At 44.1% G+C, this 21995-nt stretch overlaps 1 protein-coding gene across 4 annotated transcripts in view; it reads left to right on the top strand.

Moving 5' to 3' along the window:
* Window positions 1–327: 327 nt before the first annotated feature.
* Window positions 328–21995, top strand: part of LOC144155638 (golgin subfamily A member 2-like) — a 54923-nt gene continuing 33255 nt past the window's right edge. For 2 of the 4 annotated variants that reach the window (XM_077687209.1, XM_077687207.1), the window contains exons 1-10: window positions 328–481; window positions 902–982; window positions 1082–1119; window positions 5624–5728; window positions 10893–11115; window positions 12824–13019; window positions 17928–18034; window positions 18720–18778; window positions 18877–18937; window positions 20241–20411. In XM_077687209.1, the coding sequence (XP_077543335.1) occupies window positions 410–481; window positions 902–982; window positions 1082–1119; window positions 5624–5728; window positions 10893–11115; window positions 12824–13019; window positions 17928–18034; window positions 18720–18778; window positions 18877–18937; window positions 20241–20411 (1113 nt within the window). In that variant the 5' untranslated portion in view covers window positions 328–409. The remainder of the gene's footprint in view (window positions 482–901; window positions 983–1081; window positions 1120–5623; window positions 5729–10892; window positions 11116–12823; window positions 13020–17927; window positions 18035–18719; window positions 18779–18876; window positions 18938–20240; window positions 20412–21995) is intronic. The other 2 variants (XM_077687208.1, XM_077687210.1) reach the window with 2 other exon arrangements.

Genomic DNA, 21995 nt, shown 5'->3' with positions numbered 1-21995 from the left:
GGAAACCGCATTTTATGGCTCCGTCCGTAATAGAGAGCTAGAGATGCTAGAAACTAGATATATGAACTATATAACCCTCGAGGCCTCCGACACCTTTGTATCTATGTTTTATAAACTATTTGTCTACTGTTAAATATTTGTTAAATGTTGCTAGAGTTAAAATATCAAAATTTCATTCACCACAAATGAAAAACTCGATTATCATTGCTCTTAATATTTTTTGCTTGTTTAGAGGCTGTTTAGAGGTCCAAACGGTTTACTGCTTTTCATTTTTGTGAAACTGGTGTGGCGGAAAAACTTTTTTTTTATTTACTTAATGTACCTTTTTTTTACTACTCAGCTTAGGGGCCGCCCCTCAGGTTTGGCTGTTGTCCCAGAAGGCGTGTTGTCTTTTGGTTCGCTTTTGCGCATGTCTGCTGGGTCTGCCAACATGGCAGACGATGCCGATCGAAAACATAAAGTTGCAGCCGGTTTAAAAAAGGTAGGGAGCTTTATATACGCTTGACTGTGTCAAGATTCTACCTGTGAGATGTACGCTTTCAGCTGCTTTCGGTCTTTTCAAAATCCTCCGTTGCAGATGCTTTAAGGTAGTGTGTTTCGTGGGGGTTCTGTCATGCTGTGCACAAGTTTTCAACATCTGGCTTATGGGGGTTATATCTTGAAGTTGGAAATAGTTATGCAAAAATAGGCGCCCTTGCCAATGTCTCCGCTTGTTTGGCGTGATAATTCAAGTGATTTTTGTGGACTGGATATCTTTCGACGTCGCCAAAGCGAGTGGAAATACGTTAGTACAGCTCTGATCGTACATGTCGAACGTTTCGGAGTGAAGGCAAGTGTGAACGGAGACATTTTGGTCCACGTGGATATACGCACGTCTCCAAGTGTCACGTTCACCTTGCAGCTGAAGGAGTTCCAACAGCGCTCGCTGAAGAAAACAACCAAACGCAGATCTTCCGACACGCTGGCGCCCGAGACAGAGCAGGTAAGTTGAGCGCAAAAGCTGCTCTTCGTAGTATTGTTTTTCGCATGCTTTAGCTTTGCTGACACGAGATTGAGCTTATCTCTGCGTGTCTATTTTCAGAAAAGCGAGGCAAGTGCTCATCAGCCTGTCCAGCAAAGGTCAGTGTTCTACTTTTCGGACACATAGCTGTCAGAAGATTCGCTGAAAGTTGAAACCGTTTGTTTCAACGCATATTGCAGTGCCTTTAGTTGTCATAGCTGACAAATCATTTCTGTTTGACGAAAAATATTCGTTGTTGATGTAGCTTTAATATACATAGCGTTTGACAAAGAACGAAGAAACGCTTAGGTTGCACTATGACAGTTGATTTTGGGATTGGGCGTGCCTGCAGGAGAAAGAAAAGCGGAGACTTTTGAAACGAACATTGATGACCTGATCATGGCTTTGACACGGTGTGTTTGCTTATTATTTAAGCTTACATTCCTCATCAATATTCTTGTGTCAAGGCTTTTAATAGCTTTAATAGTTATTATTGTTTAATGGCTTCTTTCTGAGCACCCAAAAAGTGCATTATATGATTGTACTGCTGCAGGTTGTACTGCTGCAGGTCAGAATTGAACATGGGGAGCAGGGCTTTTGCAAGCTGCAAGTTAATAGCTTTTTTCCCCTGGGATCCTCTCTTCCTTCTTCTAGAAGAATAAAAAACGTTTGATCGATTTATTGATAAATGTGTCTGTTCGGAAAACTCGTAAACGTGTTTGCTTGTGTTCCCTTGGGAAGTAGCTGACGCTACTTCACGAGGAAACCAGCTGGCTTATTCCAGCTGGTTGTTCAAAGCATGCACAGCGTTCCTGTTCATACATATATCACAGTGTACCCGTATGCATGCATATGGGTCCACTGCAAAGTTAACAATCCTCGTTGAGTGAACAGAAGTTTCATCTGTGAGCAGAGTTGCTTGGCATGTCATCTGGTCTGCTTTACTGAGTAATAATTCCAGCAAAAATAAGTTAAACCCTAACTTGGAAGTTTTTGTGGCGACCTAAAGTTCACGGTGTCTAGAGTCGTGTCCGGTGAAACCGTCCAATGGAACTTTGATCCAATGTTTTGAGTTAAGTCTGGTATACCCCAAAATGGAAATTAAATTTACATCTGATGTAACCTGAAGTAAAAAATTAGTTACATCAAATGTAACTTTACACCCAAAATGCTTTGAGTTTTGTCCGATGTGACCTGAAATTTAAATTGAAGTTACGGCCAACGTTACCCACATTTGAAAATTAGACTCATGTCCAGCTGAATGAGAGCACAGTCATGCACAATGAAATTTTTGCAACCCTTTTACATTGGTCCCCTTTACGATAACGCGATGTCAATTCAAAAACAACATGTGTTGCTGCGTTGGGTCCAACTCGGTGCAACATTGGTAAATTATAGTTGAAAGGGCAGCCCAGGGCTGCTTTAGCGTTGGTCGAGCGGCCTGAAAGATGTTACTCGCACGCGGACTGCTGGGGCAAAGAGGTGGGTTCGAATCCTGTCGGATGTTTGGTTCTTTTTGTTCTTAATCCCACTATTGAAATTTCGTTATAGTAATTTGCATGCACTTCTTCCCATATGCAACACACAAAAGAGAAGGAAAAGATGAGAATTAACAAAAATAGAACCTCTTGCCGCGTGCGCTAGTGTCACTAAGTAAGGTTATTTTTTAGTAACACTAACGTGCGCTACATCGGTTAGTAGCACAACATGTGCAGAGAACGAAGTTGACATGGCTCAGGTGGTGAAGGGAGACAGGTGTCGCAAGCTCCACCCAATTTTGTGCCTAATTATGCTTCAGAAACAACTCCAGATGATTCTGTGAGCTTAATATTGTGCAAATTTTTCAAATGAAAGTTTTAAGGCATGTTTTGCTTGCATGAACTTCCCATAATATATTTCTCAAGCCTTTTTTTTTTTTTTTTAGAGAAAGAAATAAGAGTACAAGGGCATTCATTTTACTACCGTTAATAAATTATTAATTGTATTTGTTGAAGGAACAGGCAACCGATTTTTGGTTAGTGCGTGTCGTCTAGCTCATATGAAAGCCAGCGTTTTCTTTACTGGGGTAGCTGCAAGGGATTTCTAAATAAACAGGTGGAAATAATTTTAATTTTGCACTAAAGTGTCTGAAGTCTGAAAGGTGGCGACATGTAGTGTCTAAACGTGACACTACGTTACGTGTCCAAACAATTCCATTGATTTCAATGCATGATTCAAAAACCTCATTAAGGATTCGGAAAGGTTTCACATTATTGTTGTTTTAGTCAGGGACAAGTTTTTAAATACCTCTTTTAATTTCATGTGCAGTTAAAAGTGCATTGGCCATTCGGCCAATGCAAAAGCAGGCACTAGGCTGCAGTTTCAGCTATAATTTATTAATGCTGCACCAGTTTGACATGACGTAGCAGCATGTGTTGTTTTTGAATTGATGTCATGTATCGCAGAACGGACCATTGCAGTAAGGTTGTGTAAATTACATAGGGCGTGACTAGGCTTTGGTTCCACCAAACGTAACTTTTTTTTTCACTAAACCTGAATAATTTTTTACTGTGGATTACGTCGGCTGTAACTTCAATTTAAATCTAAGGTTATGGTGGGCAAAACTCGAAGCATTTGAATAAAGTTATGTCGGACACAACTTTAATTTTAATTTTAGGTTACGTTGGAAGTAACTCAGGACTATGGGTTACAGTGCTGTCGGACGTAACCTTAATTTTCACTTTGGGTTCCGTCGAACGTAACTCTAGATGCTGTGGGTTTTAAAGGGAAGCAACATAGAGGACACTGATGTTCCTTACATAAATATGCACACTTTAGTTTGCTTTATGTTTGATTTTACCTATGTGCAATGCTGGGGGGAACCAGTATTCACTTTTACGTGGTTAATTTCCTGTTTGTCTCATTTAAAAGCTAGTAAGTGCGAGAAATTTCCACTGTGTAAATTGAATAAATCCACCTTTATGCCTGCATGACATACAGGGGATCTTCTAGAAGGAAACATTTTTACACCAAAGTTTACACCTTGGCCGCTCGAAGTCATTGGTGACTGTCGTTCATGTATAAAAGAAATTGTGTGGCACTCATTTTTATGCACTCGCACAGTGCTCTTCGCTAAAGTGAAGGTAGCTGATGACGCAACGGTGCCTCCCTTTGGAAGAGGAGTCGTGACTCCTTTTCTCCCAAGGGTCTGCGGCCTGTCGTTGTACTAACTACTCGTCCCTCGTGAAGTGGGATCGCATTTCTATCTTTCATTGCTTCCCTATGCCAGTGTGGAGTGGAATGGCTCACTGGACGGTGACATCGTGGTTCCACTCGTTATTCTACACCCTCACAGCTCGTAGCTGGTCGTGACATGGGCACACGACTATCGCGAATAACCAAGCAGAGTCGCACTATCAGCTTCCCTAGTCAGTTGCATCTTGCCTAGCGGCAGTGCATAATTAGTTTTTCTCAGGAAACAGAATAAGAACATTTTTTTTTGGAGGAGATGTAAAGTGTGGAGGTACTCTCCTGAAATTACTGGCTTAACACAGCTATAAAATCTGGGGATTTAGGTAAGTAGCATTGTGTTGTCGACACTATTGCTTGAAAAAGTGTGCACTTTTAAGATATCTTCGCTAGTTTTCTCGCTCTGTCTTTTTATGGAGGCTGTAGCAACACTGGCAGTGTATCATGGAAGGCGGCTTTTGGGTGCATGAGTACTTTTTCACTGTGCTTAAGAACTTCGATGGTGAACAGACTGCTTGGTCTCTGCAGTGGAGTACATATAGGCACACATTTTCTGGCTTGTGCTGAAAATGATCTGCGAAAATGGCCTCTTTCATTGCATTGCAAAATTACTGAATGACTCGGACGACTATCTGTTCCTTGGGTTGTCACTTTTTTTACTGACCATTTTGTTTACACCATATCTCAGCCTATGAACAACAAAAAGTATAGCTTCAAGAGAGCTTTGTGGATCAAAGCAGTGGAAAGAGCCCTGGCTTTGAAATACAGCTTATACGCAACCAAACTGACTCTAGGTGCAGAGTTATGGACTGAGGTGGACAAAATGTGGTTGTACACCAAATTTTTAACAACAGGGAAAAAACTATCGAAAAAAAAAGATGGGGTTAGTATGAAAGAACTGATTGTACAAGTTACTTGCTGTGGTGTTTTTATTACTGTACATGCAGCTTACCTGTGCCAAAAGTTGGACAAGAAATAATGTTTCATGCTTGGTTCTGGGCATGATGACTTTGTGTGGTTCACACTTTTTGCATAGGTTGTTGTAACTAAGGTCAGCTGTGCTTGCCACAAGCTATGACAGGAATGTGATGCGGACACCGATATACATATATAGTAGTGCCATGATGAACTCAAAGTATGCATGAATGCAAGCAGTTTTAACAGAAAACAGGACACTGCCTACCCAAGTAATTTAATTTGCGTACTCTATCTAAAGAATTGCTAGAAAGTTGTGTGGGCTCCTTGTATGTAGTAAAATCAGTTATTTCGCTTGACGACCTTGATCACTGTGTTATCAATTTTGTATATTAGAGCTCTTATTAAAAGCTGCTGGAAATGTACATCTAAAGGATGGCAGTTTCCATACCTTTTTCTTAGACTGGTTTCTTATTGCAGTTCTGTGATGTCCCAACCTTCAAGGTCAAAGGAAGTGCCAGCAGCTACATCACAGTCTTGCCAGGACCTTTCAATATTGAGGGATGACATTCAACCAAGTCAGAGGTACGTTTTTGCAGCTCTGTGGAGATGGCTGCATTGTATGGCTGTATGTTGTCGTGTAACGAGATCATGTTACGATATTGTATTAGTTATAATATCCAAATATTCATTCAGAACACCAAGGCCCTTAGCAAATTAGTGCCGTGAGAAATGACATTCATATAAGGAATGTTATTGCATGAAAGTAAGCATATGCATTATCATGGGTTTAGAGGCTGCATATCGGGGTCACATGAAGCTGCTTTAATAGGGTTCTATCACAGATACATGTGTCGTATTCATGACAGACATATAAGAGCTTGATTTGTGGCTGCAACTGGGTGGTACCAGTTTCGTGTTTTCGTGGGAAAGTGAAACTATATACAGTCAAGCCCGAATATAATGAACTTGGATAGAGTGAATTGGGCTTTATTGCGAACACTCATTGTTTTTCTGCCATTATGCATGTAAAATGTATTTTTTATAATGAACTAAACACCAGATATATCAAACTCTGAGCGCGCGTGATCGGTTATCAAACGCCCGCCATTTCTGCGCCTGCTGTGCCTAGCCTTTGGGGTGCCACACTGCCTGCCCACGCTACCGTGAAACGCGGGAGCAGGAGCACTCCGTGCCTTCTGCCAGTCTCACTTTGTAGCACTCCTATTCGGCAGCTCGCTGCCTGGTGACCAAATACGGGAAAGCAGCTATGGACCTATCGTGCTTTAAAGGGACACTGAAGTGATATGTAAACATTGCGGGATTACTAGCGCAAATTGTAGTCCGGAGTCCCCAGGCCATGTTTCGACCACTCTAGCCACGTTTACGCGATTTTATTTAGTAGAAAAACTAATTCGAAAATGCTGTCCTCCTCTCTTAACGCTCGCCCATTTTCTGTGGCGTTTTCGTGTGACGTCAGGAGGGGATGAGCTGGCACCACGGCTGCGCTACTGCACGGCTCCCCGGCCGACAGAGTCAGTCGGCCCAGCGTTTCGTCCGCCGGCCGCCGGCAGGTCGTCGCAATCAAGGAGGTTAAAAAAAATTGCTTGGTCGCAATTCGTTCGCTTAGTTGAAACGAAGCCAGGACACGTTTGTGAATGGAAGAATGTGCCTTTCTTTACTTGGTTTGTTTGTACACTGTATCTAGCTCTAAGTCAAGTTCGCTTCACACAAGTGCTGCACAAGCGCACATGCGACGCTTCGCTGACTGGTACGCCAGTAGGAAAATATAAGGCCTCTTGAAGGCGGGAGAAGAGTCAGCGAAGTCAATATAGGTACTAAGGAAATAAAATCAACTGATATTTTTACCGTACAGCGTAAAACTAGGGCGCGGGAAGCACTTTTTTGCGCTGGGCGAACAAGCACAGCGGTCAGCAGCACGACTACGCATCTGCGAACGCTTTTTCGTCTACGAAATGCAATTGCTAGACGTGAGCTACTGTGGAAACTCGGGCGACGCTTACTGCACGATCGCAGTACAACAAATAGTCACCTAAGCTGCTTGAAATGCCAAAACTAAATAAAAGTGTAAACCGGTTGTACAATATATACCCTATATTAGCAAGGCCTTCGCGTCCCGCTCCTTGGCTCAGTAGTCTGGGGCGCTGGGTATGTCACCGCAAATGTTTTGCAAGTCACGAGTTCGAATCCCCGCGGGTACGTGCTTTTTTTTTTTTTTTTTTGTAAGTTAACTTTTTTGTTTTCCGCTTATGTTTTCTATATTGAGTTCACCTTTTTTTGGGCCGCAACGTTCATGGCTACACGAACTAGTTCACAAAACGCGCGCAGGCTGGCACATGCATGGCGCGCTAGCGAGTTCTCGTTGGCGTGCTGTTGCCATAAGCACCGACTGCTTGCAGGCAGTGGGCACAGGCCAGAATGAACAGACCCTTGGCCTGGTGCGAACACGCTTTTTACGATACAGGTATGAGGGAGGCAAGCTCCAATTATGGGGGAAAAGCGCATGACATTTGGGCGTCTACGGGTACGCGGAGGGCGTTCATGCACTGCGTAGGTTTCGGCTAGTGAATGCGACGATTCCAAGCCGTCCTAGGAGGCTTATCTTTATGCATTTTTACAGCTGACAACATGGCAGAAGCGCGGTACGATGATTACTGAGTCATTGAGAATGCCCATCCAACAACGCCACCGGTTGTGTTTTACAGAACCGAAACCGAAACTTGTTTGGTTGCTCACCTTGGGCATCGTCCAATCACGGTGCCCGCTCCTCCTAACGTCACAGCTTTAGTTGGTGCGGCCGCCGCAAACTGCACATGGTAGTTTTTCTTCTTTCGCGCTTTGTAAAATAATTACCGATTTGTCAAGCGAATAAACGATGAAAAGTGTGCTAATTTGAGCCAGTCTACACAGTGCAAGCAAAAACGGGAGCTTGACAAATTCACTTCAGTGTCCCTTTAAGAAAGAGCAAAAAATAGCCAGAACTGCTCTCATGACTCCGGCATTCCGACCATACCTACATTGCCCACATTTCTGTGCACTTGCATAGCAGCGCTTCATAGCAGTGCCACCCTGCTGAAATACAGGGAGGTGGACTGGAGTTCGTCAATATGAGAATGCGATTCTCATTGATAGTACGTGTTACATGCAGTGTTCAGGCAAAAATCACTGCCTACTGCAAATATGTGTACATTTCTCTTCAATAAATTTCTTTGGAGCAGATTACAATTCATAGTGAGTGGCATGGTCTTTCTTTCGTTATTGCGTTTTCCATGAACTTTTTACATTGTTTATAACAAATTTGATACTGAAGTTGGTTATAAGTGGGTTCTGTTGTATCGAACTACTTCATATTGTGAACTAATTGTGTTGAATCCCACACTCTTCATTATAACCGAGTTTGACTAGTTGTAATTCTTGCCAGTTATGCTAGAATGCATGTGTGCATGCATGCGCCCGTGCACGTTCTCATGCACACACATGCCCACACTATCAGAGTTAAAAAAAGAAAGCAGCTCAAACTTGTTATGTTTGACTCCAGTATTTGGAATTATTGAAGTCCACTTAATGGCTCGTAAGAGGGTGTGTTTGTGTGAGCACATCAAGAAAAGGAAAACTTTTGTCTAAACATAATAGCCCAGACGGGCACTGCCCTTGAGTACTCGATGAAGTGGTGTCACCGCAGCATTCCAAGGTCTTCATTGTGACATAGTGCAGGGCAAGAAAACCTGTTCTGGGCAAAAAAAATCTGCCAAGAACGTGCCTGAGGCTTCCTTGCTGGTTACTTGCTTGCAACAAATAGGCTTTGTGGCCCAAAGCAGTACAGGTAATGTATAAATGTGCGACTTTTTTTAATGGCAGTGCCAAAACCCTGCTAGTTCACCAAGTCATGGCTACCTTGAAAGCATCCTCGAGGGACCAGCATCAGTTGTTCCACCAATCAGAGCCCTGAACACAAGATGAGCTTCTTGGCTCTTGAGGGAGAGGAGGCTCTCCTACATAAAAGTGAAATAGGCCAGTGGAAGCGTGCATGCTTCGAACTGTTCAAACGAAGCCAGCCACTTTACCTGTTTGCTTGCTACACCGAGAAAGATCGAGACCTCTGGGCTGTCCCTGCCCTCCATTCTCGTATGCGTGCCTTTTCCCTTACTCCTGCCATCTTATCATTTTTTTTATAGTCATCCTTGCTTATCTTTTGCTTTCACTCTGCATGTTCTGAGCACCAGCGCAATTGTATGGTGGAAGCAGCGACAGGTGGCCGGGTTAAATGCGCTAAATCGAGTGTCCCTGCCATGGGAGTTCAACACAAAAACAATGCTTACTATTTTGTGGGGTTTTCAAGTGGGTGTTTTTACTATTTATTATAAGCATTAACTTCAAATACCCGAACGCCGTATAACTGTGCTCAAGTGTAATCAGGTTTACTAAGAAAAGTGTTTAATGTGCACTGTGGCGTAGATGTGGAATTAGGACCGGCTCCCCTACAAGAATTTTTATAACCTTGTTTATGTTTTAGACATACGTATAAAAAATGGTCTTACTTCATGCATTCAAGTATGCTTTGTGGGCTAGCATACTGGATAACAGGGGACTCAGACTAACTCCACTAGAGTAAGCACTACCAACTGTGCTACTAGCCCCAGCAGAATCCAAAGACTCGCGCACGGGTTCGAGTACTCACTTATGGTAGATAGCAAAACAGTTGAGGCCTTATTGCCTGGTAAATACAGCTGACATACCAGGCAACATGACTGTTGCTCACGCTCCATTCACTCTGTTCGCTCGCTCAAGCCGCAGGGACCCAGATTTGATATCTGTCATCGTGGCTGTGGGGGAGATGGGGAGAATTGTTCCCCTACAACCAACCCCAACCAAACCTCAGCGCAGAGTCCCACAGAAGGGATATGCGTCTGGCTTCTCGGCCCGGGGGGGAGTGGAGGTCTGCCCCAGCAGATGGGGGGCTGCTGGTCCTCCTTCCCACTCCATCACACACATGCTTGTGGCGGGCCAAGTGTGGTCCCCCGCAGGCTGGCCATGAGGGGACCGAGACACCTGTCCCAAAATGGCCAAAATGGTAGCCCCCAGCTTGCCCCTCACGCGTGGATGAGGCATAGGGAACAAGGGTCCCCCCCATAGACTGCACTGTTGCCATGAGCCTACACTAAACTGTTAGACTGAACTGAAGTATGTAACCAAATGCATTGCTGTGTTTCATACCTTTCTTGTCCCTCTGATTCTTAAATAGGAGTTCCGACTAGACGAAGCACAGTTCAATGGCACGGTTGAAAATTCGCAGCACTAAGCACAGCCGGCACTTAGACATGCTCTAATATATTAGTGCTGCTTTTGCATAGGCAGAATTTGAGCACGTGAAAGCTGGTTAAGGTAGGGAAAGTAAAAAACACAGCAAATGAGGTAGCACAAAAAAAGAATTCTTGCTCAAGCACCTTCGGGGCCCTTTGTTTTCTCATCCTGTGGTGTCCTGTGGGATCCTACCGCCTCCGCCAGCTTTTCGACGCGCTGAGTTGGGAATTCGGAACAGGCCACCGCTGGCAGTGTGACAACACCTGGTCCAATTGGGGACCCTTCACACGAAATCGGGAATGGTTTTCACTGTCTTTACCTTTTATATACAAGCTCTGTCATTATTGGTGTAGCAGTGCTCACCGTTGCTCATTGTCTAAGTTAAACAAAATGGCTAATAAATGAATGCGAACCGTGCTCTGTGCAGGGTGCTGTCATCTACCGAAAGCCTTCGTCAGATAACCCTGCAGTTGAATGGCCTCATGGAAGACACCAATGCAGCGCTAAATGGGGGCATGAGGGCACTGTCCGACTCATCTGGAGCTGCACGCAATACAGACGTACTTCTGCGGCGGAACCAGGAGTTGGCAATTGCCCTTGAAGCACTGCAGCAGGACAGGGATCAGCTGGAGTTCCAGCTTCAGGAACTGGTGAGTTCGCCATCAAGCTTAAACATTTTGTCTTTTCATATCTTTGTGTGTCATCCTTTAATTTCAGAGCACCAGGTTTTTTCAAATCAGACACGGCCACTAGATTTCTCACTTCTGATGGTCATAAATAGGGAATCGAAATGGAATGTTCAGCTACGTAAGCCTGAAATTAAGAACTACTTGCATGTGGGGTTGAAAAGTTGTCATTTTGAGGACCAATATTATTGCTAAGCAGTGGGCAACACTATGGAAGATGGCAGTAAAGTAGGTGCACTTATTGGCAAAATAATTGCCTGTTGTAGGCTCCAGTAAGGGGGGGGCCTTTGCGGATGCCTTGACGTTGCCGTCATCACATTTGATAGAGAAAGCTATCGCACAGGCACTCGCTATTACAGTGCATGGTTGTTTAAGAAACTAAGCTCATGCTGTGACTGCTTTGTGGCTTTTTGTAGTAGGGCATACTGTATGCCTGTCTTCAAGCGAAAATGTGTCTGTACACACAAAAGGTTGTGGACACATTTTTATCATCGTTATCACTGTAACCCCAACAAATGTGCTTGACAGGCACTGTCGTGTACCTGTACCTGTCTGGTTTGCCTTCTCGCATTCCATGTTAGTGAGCAACAGTACTGCAAGGTATGGTAGGTAGGAGAGGGAAAGGGGTGTTGTTTATCCTGAGATACAGGGTGGATGGGTAGGGTAGAATGCTGTTTGTCAGTGCACCTCTCGAGGAGTGCGATTGTGACCCTACACTTTTTCAGGAGTTGGATGGTGATCCCTCTTCTCATGATCAGGTACATTGATGTGTCATTCAGCGATCCTTAATTCAGAAAGTACAAATTAGGAAATAAATTTTTTCTTTGTATTCCCTTTCAAATTTTCAGTACGATGAAGTAGGCTGCTCTTGGATATTTTTTTACCTAAGGCAATTTGTAGAATCAAAAGCCATATGTAAGACACTGTGTGGATTTCAGTGCAGTTAGTTGAGTGAGACATGTTGTACACATATGTAGAGCAACAAACTTGATAGTTTCTTCTTGAATTCAGCATGCCTTCCTTGCCCCCTCCTAAGGTTTCTCAGAAGAAAAACCCTGGGGGGGAAGTAGGGGGGTAAGAAAAGCCTCCAGTGAAAAAGGAAAAGGCAAAGAAAAGTCCCCAAAAGGCAAGAAAAGCCCCTAGAATGCACAGAAGTAAGAGGCAAACAGATTTGATGGCATCTTTCATAACGTAGCAGATGCAGTACACAGCATGGGGCGGCCATGCAAAATTACTATACCATCACAGGTGTGAGCCTTCAAGGCAGCAATAGAAGGATTGCAGGGAGAAGACATAAAGTAATCTAATACTGGAAGTTATGTGTGTTGACATAATTGTTGAGATGGCATGGAAAGTCAATGGGGTGTGCCTTGGAAGTCATTTTAGTGACCACGAGGTGCTACATAGTGTTCAATTAAAGCCTCGTCTTTTGTGTATCCGAGCACCTCTGTGTGGTTTTGTGCACAAAAATGAAAATGCCCACATGCCAAATGTGTGAATCTGTGACATCTGCTTTTGCAATCTCGTATATTAGTGATAGATGAATGTGGTTTGATTATTTTTTTTCTGTCAAGTTGCATAGACCGAGTTCCTAGTGGTGCGGAAATGAGCAACACGGCGAACTGAGAGAGCATGGCCTTTTGTGTGTCCTCCACTTTCCCATGCTGCGCAGAAAGGGAAGCTGGCCCGGCAGCAGCGCGAGTTTGAGCGCGAGCGGGAAGAGCGGGACGAGCAGACTCGGCGAGGCCAGGGGGCCCTGAACGACCAGCTTCAGGTGCACATACAGACCATTGGTATCCTAGTGGCCGAGAAGACCGAACTCCAGTCAGCACTCTCCCAAAGCCAGCAGACAGCCAAGCAGAAGGCGGGTGAGTGTCCCTGCATGGAGTGGGGGCGGCTCTGGCGGTCGTGTAAATGTAGCTACGGGGAGGCCGCCATTCTATAGTCGAAACTCAATGTAATGAAACCCGATGTCATGAATTTCCCAATATGGCTCAATGCTTTTTAACTAATGAAGTAATTCAGCACCATTCCTGATTTAACGAAGTATTTCGAAAAACAGACACATTTAAAAGAGGAGAAATTTCAAATGTGTTTCATCAGAACGCCACGATGGACGCTATTGACTTGCTCAGGCGCTTTGCAGGGGCTCACGAAGGAATCGAGGACGTGTTGAACACACCCTTGATTCTGTCTGCCCAATGTTGACGAAGCGCACGCAGGTGAAAATCACAGATGTTCTTTCCAGCATTTCCCCCAGGACTCCTAACATTTTATTATTATTTTCACTATGAACTTCAAGCGCATCGCTAAATTATTGGCAGGCGAGTGCTGCGACTGCCGCAGCTGCCACAATTGCGATGTCATGGTAGCTGCTGGGATGTGCTTCCCTTTAGTCATTGAATTTATGGAATAAACCGCTTGTAAAATGACATTCCCGATCTATGAATTTCTTGATTCAACGAAATCATTTGCGGTTTCCGGTGACTTCGTTAGGTCGGGTTTTAACTGTATAAACAGCTTTAGTGTAAAGAGAGTTTGTATCTTCCTGCTGGTCTTGCGACACTCTAGCTGGCTTGCTATGTGAGCACCCAAGCCTCGCGTACTGACTGGAGCCTGGTGCCTGGCAAGGGAACTGACAGCCTTAAGCCAGTTGCGCGCTGTGCCTGTGTGTGAATAATTTCAAAACCAAGCACGAAAGCTTAGGGGAAAAAAATGGGGTACCTCACATGTGTGTGCATATCATGTGTGTGCATCCTTCATGATCCTTTTAATGTAAGCATCCCAGTGTGTGTGGGATGCTTACATTAAAAGGATCATGCAGGACACTGGGCTTTGCGTGATTCATTCAGAAAAGTTTGGGCATTTTACGCAGCACCATTATCCAATTCTGTTTGGCGCTTCCTTCGCCGTAATTTGTGATGTCTTTGTATTAAGAGTGGGCCTAGTGGTGACCAATTAAACCTACGAAAACCTAGCAGTGTGCATGGCCTATGTAACGGCATGGCCATGTTCCACTCTTCCAGTGGACGATGTATCCCCTCCTCAAGAGGTGATTGTACTAGAATTCAACAGCTTCAGCCCAAGCAAATACACTGTGCTTCTGTGCTTCTGAAAAGACAGGCAGCAGGAGCTTAGCAGTATTTAAGCCTTTTGCAAGTAAAGTGGCCGTGCCGTTACAGAAGCCACTCAGAGATAAAGCTATGTCCTCGGCTGCTGTTGGGAAGCATCATCATTGAATTATGGTATTTATTAAAAATCCGTAGTCTCAAGATCATACCCCGCCTTATAATATATATATATACGTGGCTGCCTTATAGTTGAATAAATACAGTATGTATAGTTCTCATTGGTTAATGACCTCGTTGGTTGAAAAAAGGGTTGTTTTGAATTTAAATTGCAATTTATCTGTTTTGCGAGCCAACAGTCTTATAATCTTTGGTTTCGTTTACCAGCACGAGCCATTCAGTAGTCCATATCTGTGACATCTCCGGGGGAAGTGTGGAAAACTTAGTGAGGCCTCAGCTTCCTTTCTTATCTCTTTCTAATTATCTTGCTTGATTGAATGCAGCTTTCCTAGAAATAAAGATATTTGTTACTGTTACATGTCAATCTTTCAAATCAGTCGAAGTTGTATGTTATCTTCATTGTCTCTTGAGACAATGAAGTGCATCTGTCGAACCCTTGGTTTCAGCTGTATTGTGTAGTTACACACATGTAACCCTTCATGTCACTAATCAGCAGAAGCCGGGAGCCTAAGTTTATCAGTAAAGCTCAAAAGAAGATAAAATGTCATGCACCATTCCTGGCCATGTCAAGAACCATGGAATTGATTGGTTTGCAGTATACTGCATTTACTCGCATAATGAACCCACTTTTTTTTTTCTTTCAGAAAATGAGGGTTCAATATGCAGGAAAAAGTTGTAACATATTTTTTAAAGTTGGAATTTCATACAATAAAGGTGCTAAGAGAAGCAATCTGTCATAACCTTACCTTTTTACTAAAAAAACACATTGGTAATTATGCAACAAATTTCTTTTTTTATTCACAACGTGCTTGTGACCCCTTACTCGCCATGGAGCTGTCCTCCTCACTGAAGTCGCTTGCCGCTTTACAGTTGCTGCTTCGGCCCACAGCACATCGTCTTCCGTGCTGTCAGGGCATTCCAAACTTCTTTACCCACACTGGGAAACTTGCCTTCTTTGGGCCCATGAAACACACAGCGATCCCTGTTCATCGCCCAAACATCTTGTTTTCGTCAGTAGCGTACATGCGCTGGGTCAACAGGGAAGTGGCACCCAGCCGCGTGGTTTCCATGCTTTAACGCATGCTCCACCACCTTCAGTTTAAAACCAGCTGTGTAGCTCATGTAGTGGCCCATTGTACACCGTGCACTAGGAGCACAAAAAAGGTTGGAACACAACTGAACAAAACCATAGAGTGCAGTGTCGAAGTCGCGGAACAGCGCCGAGCAGGGAAGGAGTGTGGGGTATGTTTGGTGCTTTGTTCGCATGCCACAGCACTTTCGGGGCACTATAGACCATTTACAGAATGTCGGCCTGGGTGCAGCCTTGTTGGACAATGGGACGTCACTCGCCATTGCTGGCCTTCAAGCTTGCGTTTCTCGCTGTGGCCTTTCATGGGGCCGAGGCGCATTGGCGAGTGCTGGAGCGGCTTTATGGGCGAATCATGCTATTATTTTCGGGTGTCGCTCTGCAGGCACCCGATTGTGTCGATCTGCAGGCACCCGATTGTGACTAGATATTGTGTGCCAACCTTCAGGGACTTCTTGGTCCCGGAAAATGGCACGTAAAGCTTCTTATAGCGCTGTTCTGATTTGTGCCCATAGCCTAAAGTTCCTGTTCACATGTTTCATAGCTGTTTGGTGGCATTTTTTTTTTTTTCTATTTCTACATACACAGCAACCATGTGAGCGAAACGGCTTTGAGCCGCTGATTGATCCACTTTTATCTCATAAGCATGTATGGATTCAAATTTGCACACGGATCAATAGAGTTGTAAATAACGTCCACTGCAAGGCACCTGCCGCTTAGCTCTGGGTGCACCAATGTGCATAATACAGGCCTGCGATCTTTACTGAAGCTCGGTTTCTGCGCTCGTCACGAGTAGGAAGGATGGGTGAGTGGCAGCACCAAACGGTAAGGTAAGGTATTCTACTCCGTGGCAAAGCTGATATGCGCTAGTGAAAACTAGAAAAGAATCTGGGAGCCATTTCTCCGATCGGCTTAAGCAGCCAGGCTGACTCGTTTTGTCGTGACGACACGCACGCAACGCGTAAACACAACAGGAGGCTTGCTTTAGAACAAGCTTTCCGTTACGGTAAAAAAAAAGTCACCCTTGTCGATGCTCTTGGAACAAAATTTTTTTGTTGGAGAATGGCAATCCAGCGCAGCCGGGTCTCTGTGCCCTGCTCACCATGCGGAAAGCAATGCATTGCGAAAGGCCACGCACTAGGACAGTCTTTGTGAAGTTGCAACCCATGAGTCTTGCATGGCGATTCATAGCACACCTTGAGGTCCAGATCGCAGTTGTTATACATCCAACTATGGCGCCAGTTTTCCCCCGTGACTTGCACGCTTTCTAACTGCGCACTTCGGTGAGCACCGAGGCAGCCTATGGTGGAAACTGAAACTGCCCCGTGCTAAAGGCCAGTCATGGCAAGTGCGGCGCTAGCGTCACCTGTTGAAGGTCAGCCCAGCTGCTCATTATAAACAGTATAGACCGTTTACAGCGAGCCGATAAGTGCCCGTCCACAGTGGCACTCGAAAACAATCGCACAAGCTGCCCATAAGGCTGCACCAACGCCCACTGGTGCGCCCCAGCCCAATGGAAAGCCACGGTGAGAAACGCGTCCTTGAAGGCCAGCAATGGTGAGTGACGTCACACCAGCCAACGTGGCTGCACCCAGGCCGCCGCTCTGTAAACAGTGTATACACAAGATGGTTTGTTGTTCAGCAGGTGGCACTTCGCAGACGCGCAATTTTTAAATTGTGAGCCACGGCATTTGCGCTCACATGAGTCTCCGGCTACTGTTGAGATTTCTTTTTTAGCGTTTCTGCGCGTACTGCGGCGTGATATCAAGCTACTCAGATCGCCTAAGGCATCAGAAACCATGCCAAGATAAAAACGTATTCCCACTGCATTTTTATGCAAGGTGACGAGAAAGTGAATTCTCAAGAAGAAAAGAAGGGAGGGGGGGTTCATTGTACAAGTGGGTTCTTAATGCAAGTAAATACTGTAGTTTGATGCCACCTGAGTCGTGAAAGTTTTGATACTCCCTTTTTTTTTGTGGGCATTGGTTGTCTTTTTATTTGCTCACAAACAGGTAAAACATGCTCACAATATGTTTTAAATGCTGTCCTGTATACTTGCCAGTCTGTTGTCAGAGTTGATGTTACCAAAGTGGTGAGAAGGATGGTGCAAAGGAATTGCCACATTTGAATGCTCTTTTTTCAAGAAATTCGGCCAAGCAAACTCAGAGTATGAACTACGCATTCCGCTCTTAACCTAATAAAGGAACTAGTTGATGTCTGTAATTATTTTCGGCATGCCTTCAAGTTCAGCAAATGGCCGACATTGAATGGACGCAACACTGGGCCATGAGTGTGTGCTTAGGCTGACGGTTCTTTGTGTGTGCCAAGGAGTGGACATATTTTTGCAGTGCTGCGGACTGGATTGCATGTTTAAAATGATTTGTGTGCTGTTTGTTGAGCCTTAGATGTTTGATAACTGTTGCTGTTTCTTTCTGTGGCAGTGGAAACAGAAGAGCTCCAGGGGAGACTTAAGGCCCTCCGTGAGAGAAACAGTGAGCTGGAGCACAAGCTTAGCACAGCCAGCAACCAAAGCCAGGTCCAGGAGAAAGTAAGCTAGCATTCGCTGACTTCTCTGGCTTTCAGGTTGCATTCATATGGGTAGAAAGTGGGCTGTCTAAAGTAGGAAAGGGAACAGAACTGAAACATGAAGGTTAAGAGATAGAGTGTTCAGGGAAATAAGAAAAAAAAAATTGGAGAAGCTTTTCTCCTCACATTCCCTTCAACTGAAATAGTGGGTGCAGGTGTTAAATGGCTTTCTGCAAACACCTCTAGGATTGTTCTTTTCTGTTGGCAAAAACAACATGCAAGTAATTTAGCCTTGAAGCGAGGCACAGTGCAACTGCTTACTCCCAGGGGCAATAAAGTAGCTGGGCTGAATGCTGGTGGGTGCATAAAAAAGGGGCTAATGGCGCTGTAAAGCCATGATGTGAGTTGGTGCTGCCTAGTGCTAGTAAGATTTCGCAAAACGTTGGCCGCCACTGTCTTCGTTTATGTGTCCTTGTAGAGCAGATATTTTAAAAGGGAGATTTCTTGCTGTGCACCTGTTTCACTTTTTTTAGTATTCCCTGAGAAAGTAGCATTCGTTCATGCATGCAAAACATTTCAGCATTTCTTCTGCTTTCTTAAAAAAAAAAAAAAAGAGAGAAAAGTCCTATATAGCCCAGCATATTCTTGTCATAAGCATGTCGGAAATTGCTGGTGGAAGCCTTTTCATAATAAATCTCTTATTCTAGAGTTCGAAGGAGTCACAGAAGGAGTTGGACCGTCTCAAAACAGAAAACTACAGACTGAGGTGGGTATCAAAATGAGCTTGCTGGTGTTTTGCGATTTTAATGCAGTATTTAACATGTTCTCTATTTGCCTTGCCCACTTGTGTTCTTTCGTCATAAGCAAATCTATGGAAGAAGTAAAGCAGGAGATGGCTGAACTGTCTGACAAACTAAGCAAAAAGGTGCGTAGCAGTCTGACTTTTTATCTTTCTTTATGCACCCATATTCGTCCTCTAAATCATTTATGCTGTAATACTTTGGTGTATCACTGCGAGAGAGAGGAAAAAAAGAGCCTTTTAAAGAGCAATTTGGTTTTTGTCTGAATTGCATCTGAAAGGATTTGTGCTACAAGGAATTTTTTTCTTATCTAAGCACATGTTAAAACTAGGCTTGTGCAAAAAGTGGATTTCTGGTTCAAAGCGAATACAAAGCGAGTAGTTAATTGCATTGAATAATTTCAATGCAGATAGTTCCTGCAGATAGGTGCTTGAAGCAGATGTTAATAATTTTATTACTCAGGCAGTCTTAATTCATTCTGCAGCGTAATTTCTTTAACCTCTTTAATAAGAGGTTAAAGAAATTACGCTGCAGAATGAACCTCTTTAATAATTTGTTTGGCGCTCTTTGCCCCAGCTGGCCTTGCGCCAAAAAACTCTAACCATCATCAACCTCTTTAATAACCATGTGAACTGTTCATTTCTGGGTCATTCCAAGCCAGACATCCCAGCCGTAAAGTCGACCTACAAGGATGTCTTCAGTAAAAATTGTGGCTCATCCATGCATGGCCCACAATGGCCCACAAAAAAATGTTTTTCTTTTTGTAGCTGCCCTTATATCTCCAGGGTTTTAAGCAGGGTTTTAAGTCCTGTAGAAAAAATCACAGAAGGATCACTTTTTTTTCAATTGCCACCATTTTTTCATGGACATCATGTTGAGGCCGTGGACTGCCCTACGCGGCATTTTAAAAATATTTTTGCTTTTTTTGCTCTCGTTACGCCATTTAGAAAATACACAATGTTGTGCATTTTCAAACATTTTTAGCATATACAAGCACACCCTCTCAGCCAATGAAGCAATTTTTTCTGAATTTGACCATTGTGGACAATTCGTAAAAAATATATCGACATGCGATTATATTTCACGTCGTATAGCCTGTACCCCCCAGGCATAAAAAACAACAACAAAGTAAATCAACTTCTGCTTACCGAATACTTTGAATTTTTGAAATATTTATCATTGAATCAAAGCGGATTTCAAGTAGCCTGCTCTTCAATCGAATATTCGTACAAGCCTAGTTCAAAGAAGTGCATTTTTAAAGCAAAAAAAAAAGGCAAGCAAAAAAGGAGCAATGTCCTGAAAGATTGTCGGTGTTGAAGAAGGAGTTGCTTGGGCCGGGGGGGAGAAGGGAAGCCTGTCGGGCAGACTGGTTGTGGAGCCCGGCTCGTGTAGAAGTGCCGCTGAGGGCGGATCGTGTGGTCGCTGCAGTGCCAGGAGGCCGAGAAGAGCCAGCAGGAGCTGGGCAAGGTGCGCCAGGAGCTGTCGCTGGCGCAGCTGTATGCCCAACAGCTCGGGGGCAGCCAGGCCTCGGGTGAGGCCCTGGAACAGATGGAGCAGCTGCACCAGGAAAAGCTGCACTTCGAACGCCGGGCGGCCGAGGTGAGCCTGCCACTTCTGCTCACGCACAGAGTGGTGCACTCCTGGTGCACTTTCCAGTGTCTTCATACCCAAACGAGGCACTTTTGCATGCGCAAGGTACTGCTTTTTGGGTTTCCTGAGCGTAGTAGTTGGGGAGCAGTGTGAAGAATGAGTTCCCGCAAAATGTCTGTCCTTTGCGGTATAACACTCGTGCTTAGTGGTAAATGTGTGCCTTTCTGGCCATTATTTTGTTGAAGTTGGACAGGAAGTTCTGATTTTCACCATTTAACTAGCTGTGATGACATGTCGGCCTTGCTCACAGCCCTTGCGTGTTCCCTTCTCTGGCTGTGGATAAGGTGTTTTGTTTTCACTTGAAGTTGAATCCAATGTTTCTGGGGATAGGTCAGCCATGATCTGGCATAAATTGTCATATAGTGGCCCAGTCTGCCCAATGTGTGGGTTCAAGCTAGGTGGTAGATGTAGTTGGCACCTGGCCGTGTATTTCTCGTCCTTAGTCAAAAATTTTTTGAGCTCAAAGGTGTTAGTCAGTGTGCCTTTCAAAGGTTTGGACTTTTGCGCTAATAGTGGAATGGTGCTAAAACATCTCCAGGTAGTAGAATCTCTTTGGCAGTGGTCCAGTTCCACCTTTGTGCTTCTCTTTAGCATTCTGACAATTGTTGTTGCACTGAAGGGACCTTGGTCAATACTCTGTAGGCAGGAAAGCCTAGCTGCTCACAGCTACAGTACCTGGTTTTCTGCCAATTGATGCAGGTCTTTTATTTTTTTCTTAAATCTGTAGTGTCTATTTTTATTTTTGCTACACATACAGGGCATCCAGAAGAATGAATAACTTGTCTATCTCTGTATTTTTACACCCGAGTAAAGGTTTTTTGACAAAAAGGCATTCGCCTTCTGGCACTGGCAAAGTTTGGTGACTGGCGCATTTATTATCGCTCGTTCGCATTTATAATCGCAATGTTTTTTATGCATTTATATTAGGTATGAAATTTCCTTATTTGCAAGACATCATACATCATGGCTAGTGGCAAAAGTTGGAGATCATTAGCGCAGTTGACTATGGGACCAAGGCTGGCAGTCAGGTTTCTCACCAGCCAGAGGAGGTATTTTCTACGTGTTCTCCTTGGTGGTAACACCGCACAGTTGGCTTTTCCTGTGCTGGCTCAAAGTTCTCTCTGTGCTCTCTTTTGGCTCCACAGAGAAAAGACGCATGCCCTTAGTGGCCTGCTTGTTACATCAAAAAAATGGGAGAGAGAAATACCATCTCTAATTCTGTATTTTTAAATAAAATAAGTTTGATTTGTCATCAAAAAAGTAAGCCAAAAGAGCTATGAAAGGTGCAATCTTTTAATTAAGACAAAGATTCCTGCATCCTTTAGTTTATCTCTAATACTAGTAACAAGATTGAAATAAGGCAGCGGTTTCATTGGACCATTGCTAGAGTGAGGAGGCAGATATTGCACGTCAATGTAAAGCCCAGATTTAGGCTCGTTGTTAGTGATGTTCTAAAGCACTGAATTTAGAGATTTTGCGGGCAGGTATACTGCCAATGGGCAACTGTTGAAAATAAGAAAAATGTATGCCTGT

This window comes from Haemaphysalis longicornis, unplaced genomic scaffold (genome assembly GCF_048455015.1).
Source record: "Haemaphysalis longicornis isolate Haplotype H1 unplaced genomic scaffold, Haemaphysalis longicornis Haplotype H1 scaffold_1, whole genome shotgun sequence".
In the NCBI taxonomy this organism is placed as follows: Eukaryota; Metazoa; Arthropoda; class Arachnida; order Ixodida; family Ixodidae; genus Haemaphysalis; species Haemaphysalis longicornis.
Note: the sequence above shows the minus strand (reverse complement) of the source record. Positions and strands in the feature narration are given on the sequence as shown.